The sequence below is a fragment of the Macrotis lagotis genome, chromosome 8 (assembly GCF_037893015.1).
Source record: "Macrotis lagotis isolate mMagLag1 chromosome 8, bilby.v1.9.chrom.fasta, whole genome shotgun sequence".
In the NCBI taxonomy this organism is placed as follows: domain Eukaryota; kingdom Metazoa; phylum Chordata; class Mammalia; order Peramelemorphia; family Peramelidae; genus Macrotis; species Macrotis lagotis.
The window spans coordinates 43,919,705-43,929,917 of record NC_133665.1 but is presented as its reverse complement, the minus strand read 5'-3'; the positions used below and the strand labels follow the sequence as shown (position 1 = coordinate 43,929,917).

The 10,213-nt window shown below is 34.5% G+C and overlaps 1 protein-coding gene across 1 annotated transcript; it reads left to right on the top strand.

Moving 5' to 3' along the window:
• The first annotated feature begins 265 nt into the window (after positions 1–265).
• Positions 266–1,270, top strand: LOC141494758 (olfactory receptor 13C4-like). The gene has a single exon (XM_074195953.1). It carries the CDS (start codon positions 302–304, stop codon positions 1,268–1,270), a length of 969 nt encoding a protein of 322 aa, XP_074052054.1. The 5' UTR covers positions 266–301.
• The last annotated feature ends 8,943 nt before the right edge of the window (positions 1,271–10,213 follow it).

Sequence of the window (10,213 nt, the reverse complement as noted above, 5' to 3'; positions counted from 1 at the left end):
AGGTCTACACAGAATCAGACATTACTATTTGAGAGACATAGCAGACATGAGTCCCACAACTCCAGAAGACGGAATTCAACAATAGAAGCAGACACTTCTGAGCTTCCTATGATCATGTACTTTTGGTGCTTGCTTCCTGCTAAGAAAAGAAATTTCATTGAGATCAGAAATGAAAATAATTTCAAGTCAAACTATAGTGACAACCAAGTAATATAATTGCTGGAGAACTTTATATCATGTGAGTCAGTGATAAAAAGCATTTTGTATTATTTCTTCCTATGAATTCCTGCAAAGGGAAGAAATGGAAAGAATAAATAAAACTCTTGTGACAGAATTTTTTCTTCTAGGACTTTCTGGCTACCCAAGACTTGAAATCATTTTCTTCCTTCTAATTCTAGTGATGTACATAGTAATCCTGTTTGGTAATGGTGTCCTCATTATAGCAAGTATATCTGATTCTCGCCTTCATACACCTATGTACTTCTTCCTCAGTAACCTCTCCTTCCTGGACATTTGTTACACAACCATTTGTATACCTTTAACTCTGGCAAATTTCTTATCTAAGGAAAAAAACATTTCCTTTACAGGATGCGCAGTGCAGATGTGCCTTGGCTTTGCCATGGGAAGCACTGAATGTTTACTCCTGGGCATGATGGCCTTTGACCGTTATGTGGCCATCTGCAACCCTCTAAGATACCCCATCATCATGAACAAGATTGTGTATGTTCTGATGACTTCAGTGTCCTGGTTATTGGGAGGGATCAACTCAGTAATGCAAACAACTCTTGCTATGCAGTTACCATTCTGTGGAAATAATGTCATCAATCATTTTGCTTGTGAGATCCTAGCAGTCTTAAAATTAGCCTGTGCTGATATTTCCCTCAATGTGATTAGTATGATGGTTGCCAACATGATCTTTCTGGTTCTACCATTGGTGGTGATTTTTTTCTCCTATATCTTTATCCTCTATACCATTCTGAGGATGAACTCAGCCAAGGGAAGGCAAAAAGCTTTCTCAACGTGCTCAGCCCACCTCACAGTGGTGACTATATTTTATGGGACCATCTTCTTTATGTATGCAAAACCCAAGTCTCAGGACCCTCTTAGAGCTGACAAGTTGGAAGCAACAGACAAACTTATTTCCATGATTTACTGGGTAGTCATCCCAATGCTGAATCCCATCATCTATAGCCTTCGGAACAAGGATGTGAAAGTTGCTGTGAGAAATTTGCTCAGTCAAAAAACCTTTTTCTCAGTGAAACTTCTGTAGCATGGTTCCTTTTTAGGGAACTAATGGTCACCTACTTTGCTATTCTCTAAAGCATATTATGTAGCCCTCTATTCTTTATTTAGGAAAAAGTGTACATATAAATGGATGGACTATAAAGTAGGACAAAGATTTATACAGTAATGGTGCAATAAGTGTGTGTTATCAACTTTAAACAAATCTATTCTTTGAGTCTTAGACACTCCTTTATGCAATAGAGAAATCAATACAGCAATACAAAAATCCACTAAGGATTCTGCCATAGAAGAAGCCATGATCAGAAAACTTATTTCCATTTATCTCACTCAGTGGAGACCAGTTGAGATGGTCTAAAATTTTAAATCATGTTTATTACCTCATAACCATCAATATCTCTCAACTAAATTCAGGAGGTGAAAGGAGAGATGTGAAATTCTCATACTTGCAACATAATTAAAATCACTCTTGCTGATGTTGAATTAAAAAAAAATTATTCCTGACAACATTGTGGATAATGTGGATCAGAAAATGATTACATTTTGTCCATTCTTGGCTGTATTTTTTTAATTAAATGTTCCTTCTTAACTACTCAAGGGACCATTTTAACATTTCAAGGACAAGTACAAGCTCAAGTTTTTCACTCTTTCTTATTCAGATAATGTTGATGACTATTCATCAAAATGGTAAATGGAGCCAAAAATACAACAGTTTAATAAAGCAGATGTGTACATATTTATTCATATCTCCACAAAAAACATAGCCCATAAAGAAGATGATATATTTGAACAAACTAAAAGCAAGAATTGTACCAAAAAAAAAACCATCTTAAGGAGTTTTTCTGCTTAAAGATTTATCCTGGAAAAATTACTGGATGTAGAGCCAGAAGGCCAAAATATGTTGATCATTCCAGTTGTGCCACATACTAGTTATAATACTTTAGGTAGATCATTAAATGCATTACAGTCTTAGTTGTTTCCTTTGTAAAATGAAGGGGTTAAAATGATTAATTCCTTGATATATTTCTACTCAGAAGTCCTGTGACAGTGCTCTATTCTTAATTTTTAAAAGTTTTTCCCATTTTGTTTTCTTTGTTCTTCTTATGTTAATACTTTCAAAAAACTATGATTTAATTAATGTAGGTTACTCAGGCTAAACTTCTCCACATATTCAGTATGGTTTTAAGAGCTGTTGGGTAAAAATTCTTTAACTTCAACAAACACTTATTCAATTACTGTAATATAGAGGCAGTATGGTGTGCTGAAGAGACAGTCAGCCTCAGTCAGGATTCAAGTCCTACCTCTAGCTTATACTGTTTAGATGACCCTGGACAACTCATTTAGTTTCTCTCTGCTCTCAGACATATTTTTAAGTATATAAATTATAGAGTTTTTGCCAATTTACCTTGATAGAGAGATTTCTTCACTAGAACTCTGTATATGGGGAGTTCATCACTACACAGATGGCATCACAGATACTTTTTTTTAATGTGTGGGCCACTGCACTAAACCTTCAGGACACAAGAGAATACAAAAATCAAAGAGCTCTTTATTTCATGGTGTTAGCTTTCTGCCAGAGCTTATATTTTGTTGTTCAGTGTTTTAATGACAAGGCCTCTTCAATTTAAAGTAAGTTAGTCCTCAGATTATAGGTATAGTCTTCTATAGGGTTTATACTTGAAGCCTTTCCAGATTTGTAGAACCTGCCATAATTTCTGTTCTGCACATATTAACTTTAAAGATCAAAATTTCTACTTATAACAATGTAGGGTTTTAGAGGAAGAGTAGTTAGCCAAAATGTCTTCATATATTACCTATGTGTACTTTCTTACTTGCAATCACAATATCCAATGTCACAAACTCAGTAAAATTAAAATGTCAACAACAACAAAATAGAAGACTGCTAAGGCCAAAATGGATAAAGTCTATCTTCTTATCTTTTTTCTGAAGAATTTTGACTGTTCAAGATAATTACTGAATTCTCTCTCTCTCTCTCCTCTCTCTCTCTCTCTCTCTCTCTCTCATACACACACACACACACACACACACACACACACACACACACACATACATACATCAAAAGCATTTTCCTTCCCTAAGTTGCCTTTTAAATTAGAACTCATCTTTCAATACTACTCTGCTGCTCCTAAAAGGTACCCCATTTCGAGTTTTATAATTGTGCTCTAAATAGTCAAGACAGGAATTATTATCACCTTATCATAGATTATCTTGCATTTTCTAAATTACAGGTCAGTTTAATCTCATTTATAGTGGAGGAAATCGTGAATAGTTAAATTACAGTTACATTTATGTACACATTTTACAGATAAAAATGAAGAATAAATTAAGATCAAATAGCAGATAAAATTATTATCTCCTAACAAATAAAAAAAATTGAGAATATAATTGGGATGCTGATAGGTTTTGTTGTGTGCCCTTAGTTGTTACACATGTAAGCAGGAATGTGCTGATGGGTGTTTTTACTGGCCTCTCCAGGAAAAAAATGTACTTGGGAATCACTTTTAAGATTAGTCTGCATGGGGGAGCCAGATGGAACAATAAATAAAGCATAGCCCTGGAATAAGGAGGACCTGAGATCAAATCCAGCTTGGACACTTAATAATTACCTAGTGCTATGATCTCAGGCAAGTCACTTAACCCCACATTACCTTGCAAAAGATTAGTCTTTTATTATTAACACTCTTCTCCATTTTTTAAGTCTAGACAATCAACAAAACAAATAAATCAAAGCTAATCTGCAGTACTTTCCAATTTCCAAGTTATAAATGCCCACACTGAAAATTAACTAGCCATCTCTGTTTAGCCTATTTGATCTGCTGACAGTACCATTCTGATGATAACTGTTGAAAATTTGGAATAATTAAAAGACCTGAAGATTTTATAAATTTAGAGTTAGAAGAGGCCTTATTGAACAGTTAATCCAATTTGTTTATTTTAAAGAAGGGAAATTTGAGGTGCAGAGCATTTAAGTGGTTCATCCATGGTTTGTGGGAAGTGATAGTGCAAGGATTCATTCCTAGGTCATTATAACACAAAACTTGCATTCTTTCTGATGAACCACAGTACAATACCAGCTCTACTGGTCAGATCTAATAATATTCAGTTGGGATGAAAGGGGCAGTCAGGTATCACAACAGATAGAATGCTGAGACTGGAGTGAGAAAAAAAAACACCTTCCTGAATTCAAAACTGTCCTCAGACACTTACTTAGCCATGTGACCCTGGACAAATCACTTAACCCTATTTGTCTCAGTTTCTCCATATAAAATGATGTAGGAGGGCATCGCTCTCCTAACTTACCCTAAATTCTACCCACCTACCTCCTATTTCAGTGTAGAAAGGTATTACACTTCTAACTTGAATACTTTTCTTAGAGCATTCTCTCCCCCTCCAACTGGTAAAGTCTAGGACACAGATTCATTCTGTTGAAATACTGTGCCAAATGATAATAGCATAAAAAGAAAAAAATAAAATAGAGCTGCAAAAAATAAAACTGAAATAGAATATTTTATCTCTAGAATGATGCAGTGCAGTGTCCATATCTTCTTGATCATAAATGCTTACAACAAATGAAGGAATAAAGGAATAACTGAGTGAAAAAAGTATATTAAATTCTTATTATATGCAAAAGTATATTCTTATATAAAGATCAAATAAGAGTCAAATGTTTCATGATGAAAACAATAAAAAATGACCTAAATAAAACTTGTCTCCCATTTAACACAATGACAGTACATGGAGGGAGACTATTTGAATAAAGCAGCTATAATGAACCCACACACAACATCCAAGGTTTATAGAGAAAATTATCTCTCTCTGTCAGAAAAAAGGAGGTGTATTTGTTCCCCTATAAACACAAGTCTCCTGATTATTCCTTTAATTTATTTCTTAGAAATAAGGGATTGAAATACTATGAATTCTTCAATTAAGATTTATACTGTTCTACAATAGTTCTTATTCTCTCTGCCCACTAGTTTGTTATTTTATGGAATGATTCTAAATCATCTGAATGGTCTACAGAGAGCGGAGGGAAGAGGAGGGAAGGAAGGAAGAGGAAGGAAGGAAGGAAGGAAGGATGGAAGGAAGGAAGGAAGGAAGGAAGGAAGAAGGGAAAAAAGAAGGGAAAAGGAAAGAAAGAAAGAAGGAAGTAAGGAAAAAGGAAGGAATGAAGCAACAAAGAAGCAAATGAAAGAAACAAAAATGAAGAAGGAATGAAAGAAGGAAGCTAGATAGAAAATAGATTGTTTGTGGGGTTTTTTCTAAGTAATGGGGTTAAGTGACTTGCTAAAGGTGACACAGCGTAGATAATTATTAAGTGTCTGAGGCCAGATTTGAACTGTTGCCACAATAGAATTTGTTTTTAAGTTTTTATTTAGCATTTTATATGTGCTACACACTGTACTATGCATTGGTGAAGAAAATACAAGTAAGCCTGACAGCCTCTGACTTCAAAGTGCTTGCATTCTAATGGGGGAAAATAATTGAAAAAAAATTGAAGGAAGGAACTGCCAGAGAGCACTGAGAAGTGTTGTGCAATACTGGGCTCTGGCAAAAGAAGGAAAAAGTTAACCTATCAGAACCCAGGGACCCAGGAATAGAATCAGTTTACTCGTGGAGATGAGGTAGAGGTAATAGAGGTGAGGGGAAGGCAGAGAATATTACAAAAGTAGAGGTTATGATAGATAGATAGATTGATAGATAGATAGATAGACAGGCAGATAGACCAGAGCAGAAATCAGTGCTAAAAAACAAAGATGAATTAAGAACCTCAGCAATTTCTATATTTAATCAAAGTCAAAATTAATTTCCCAAGGCTACTATTTTTACCAACTTCTAGCTATTGTTTTTCTTTGAAATTTAACAGCTTTGCATATCAATTGTTTGATATTTTTTTAATTTGCAAAATGAGTGTTCAGAAGTGGATTTGATTTTTTTAATATGTTGATTACTTCAGTTACATATAATTAGTTTCTTTTATAATCCTATGCATATTAATTTCTTACTTTAAAAGCATTATTCTGAGAAAGAAATATAGAGGTTTAACCAGGCAGCTTATGACAGAGGAAAAAAGTTAAGAATACATTGGAGTAAAGGATCAATTATTTCCTGTCCAGCTCTAATTTCATAGTATAAAAGATACCCAGAAATTCAACAAAGTAATTTTATTTGACATATTTGAAAATGGAAGAAAGAGATTTATTAAAATGTCATTAATAATAATAAGTTTCAATGATTCAGCTAGCATCTTAAATTTCCTAGAAAGAAACAATAATTAAGAGACTTTTAGAAGCATACATATGCAAGTATTATTTGAATTTGTATATTGAATGGAATTTAGACTGGACACTCTTCTCCCTATATAAGATGGGGCTAACTTGTACATCAGTCAGAGGTTTATTTAAGAAGGCATCAAAAAAAAATCCATTTCATTATAAAACAATCTTATCTCTTCCTCTAACTCCATAAATATATAACAATAGCATTTAAATTTTATAAAATGCTTTATATATGTATGCATTTCTCTCTATGAATGTGAAATTACTTCTGACTTTGATAAATATAGAAATCAAGTAATTAAGTTTATGAACTCATTTAAGATTGTTCTTAGCAATTATTTCTGCTACTGGTGAACTGGAATATGGTACTTTGAGGTTATTGTTCTCCACTATTAAAATGGACCTTCTTTTGAGGGGACTGTTTCATTAAATCATGCTATTAATGACTGATAATGACTATTAATGACTAATAATGGCTTAATTTGCAATACTTTCCAACGAGCATTTTTATTTTAATACGTGATAAGGATTTCCTGATGGCAATGTTTTAGTTCAAAAGGAATGAATTTCTAAGGTTCAAATTTAAGGCACATCCATTTTCAAGGCAGAGCTAAGATTACAACTTGAAGTTAGCATGTTCCTGGAACTTATCCCTATACAACATTCAATGAAACCTATACACTAACATTAAAGCTACAGATCTCAACAAAAGAAGACAAGATCTAAACAAGATTTCAACTATAAACATCATGGAGAATTTTCAGTGAAAATCTGTTTCTTCCAAGAAAAAGGAATGTAAAGCCCAGCTAGGTGGGAGAGTAAGAAAGCCAGCAGGAGACTTTACATCATAGTGCAGTCCAGGTCCCAACGGCTAGAAAACAGCAGAGGTCTTGGAGCTAGCTAGTAAGCCAGTTGGGAGCGTCCCAATCCCAAAGTCTGAACCCTGGGAACACTGGGGCAGAGACAGGACTGGGTTGGGAACAAACCACTGCATAGACAGAGTGAGGACATAAAGGAGGAAACAAACCTCAGCATAGGCAAGGCCTGGGTTGAATAGGCAGCATCTAGGTTAGTGATAAGTCAAGGGTCAGGCCCCAGTCCAGCACAAAAGCTTGGGTCTACACTCCCTATACCACAGGAGCAGGGTTCAAACAAAATAAGCAAAAAAAAAAAACCTAAAAGAACACTAACACAGATAGAGATGATTAAAAATGCTACATCAGAATAAGAAAGCAATGAAAATTTTCCTACATGGCAAGTGTCAAAGTAGTCTATAAGATGGACTGAAATCTAAAACTATATAGAAGAGCTTAAAAAAAATTAAAAAACCAAAGAGAGGAAGAAGAAAATGCAAAAATGAGAGCCATGTAGGAAAATTATGAAAAATTGATTAAAGAAATCAATGCCTTTAAAAGTAAAAATAATCAAGTGAAAAAAGAATGTAACTCTTCAAAAAATAAAACTGACCAAGTAGAAAAGGAATGCAACTCATCTAAAACTCGAATCAACCACCTGGAAAGGGAATGCAACTTAACAAAAAATAAAATTAACCAACTGGAAAAGGAAGCACAAAAGTTAACCAAAGAAAATAAAACCCTAAAAATTGGACCTGAACAAATAGAAAGCAATGAATCTATAAGACACCAAGATACCATCAGAATCAAAAGGCTGAAAAAATTGAAGAAAATGTAAGGTGCCTTTTAGGAAAAGCAAAAGACCTGGAAAACAGAACTAGAAAAGATAAATTATGAATTGTTTGTCTATCAGAAAGCCCAGATCAAAAAAAAAAAAAGAGCCTGGATAATATATTTCAAGAAATTATCAGGGAAAACTGCCCAAATCTGCTAGATTAAGAAGACAAAAATCATCTTTGAAAGAATTACACAGAACTCCTCCAGAAAGAAACCCCAGGATAAACACTTCAAGGACTATCACAGTCAATTTTCAGAATGCTCAAATAAATGAGTAAGTACTACAAGCCTTTAAATACAAAGGAAGCAGGGTGGCTAGGTGGCACAGTGGATAGAGCCTGGGCCCTGGAGTCAGGAGTACCTGAGTTCAAATGGGACCTCAGACACTTAATAGTTACCTAGCTGCATGACCTTGGGCAAGACACTTAATCCCATTGCCTTGCAAAAAAAAACCCTAATAAATAGATAGATAGATAGATAGATAGATAGATAAGTAAATAAATAAATAAATGCAAAGGAAGCACAATCAGACTTACACAGGACTTATTAACTTTGACAATGAAGGATCAGAGGGCCTGGAAGACATATTTTAGAGGACAAAGAACCTTAGATTACAACCACAAATTTACTACCCAGCAAAATTCAACATGTTCTGTCAGGGGAAAAGATAGATGTTCAACAAAATAGAGGACTTCCAAAATTTCCTGATAAAATGACCAGAACTCAACAGAAAATTCAGTCTTTAAATACAAGACTCAAAAACACAAATGTTACTCATTGAATTATATACAACTCTACAAGGGAAAATAATAGTTATAACTCTTGAAAACTATATTTCTCAAGATACTTAAAAGATTGAATATAGCTGAGGAGATTGTAGTTTACGAATATGGATATGCTTAGTTCTTGTCCTATTGAAGATAACCAAAATGACATCCCTATGTTTGAGAAAAATTATAGGGCATCCAACTGTGGCTGATAAGACCACTATGAACTCAAAATCCACGAGTTATGCACAAATAGTCCCAGGTGAAAAGCTGAAATGTTTCAGTTGACCTACTTTAGGTCTGTCTTGCTCATAGAGTACTTTAAGTCTGTTTTACTCAAAGAATTCAGCACTTTTCCCTATGCTGGGCAGCTCTGTGTCAGTGTCTCCCATACCTTACAATCAATTGTAAAGTTCTTAAGAGAGACTTTCAGAGTGTCCCAGGACTTAGAGTACTGAAAGGCTTTATATTTAATTAAATCAGAAGTAACTTTAATTTACTAAATACTTAGAGGTTTATAGTGCCATATGGTCAGAGGGTAATAACCTACTTAGAAGGATTTGACATAAAGAGATTAGGAAGTGATCCTATCTTAATCCATACTTTAATTAAAAAGGGTTTACAAATCATGGTGGGGGGGTGGCTAGTTGGCAAAGTGGATAGAGCACCAGCCCTGAAGTCAGGAGTACCTGAGTTCAAATGCAACCTCAGACGTTTAATAATTACCTAGCTGTGTGGCCTTGGGCAAGCCACTTAATCCCATTGCCTTGCAAAAGAAAAAAGTTAAAAAAAATAGAATCATGGTTGGGGAGCTAAAGGGAGGGAGTGTGGAAGAGGGTATACCTGGGGGAGAATGGTAAAAATGGTTCATGCAATGATTTTGACTTTGCTTGACTCATGAGAATTGTGTATCCATGTAAGGTACTTGAAAAGGAGGTAAAATATAAAGTGAGTATAATCTGATGTGATTCATCACTCTTGAGAAATGTATTTCTAATGAGACAGAAGAGAGGCTTATTAATCAAGCAAATCAAGCAAAATCAACCTTTGATTGATAGTACTTCGAAAACAATAAAAATATAAAAAGGAGACTAGGCATTAGTTGATGAATACCAGGTGAAGATGCACAAAGACTTATTATAATAGAGAGAAAGAAGGGTGGGTGTGAACACTGAGTAAATCCTATTCAATAGATTTAGCCCAGAGAAGGAATAAG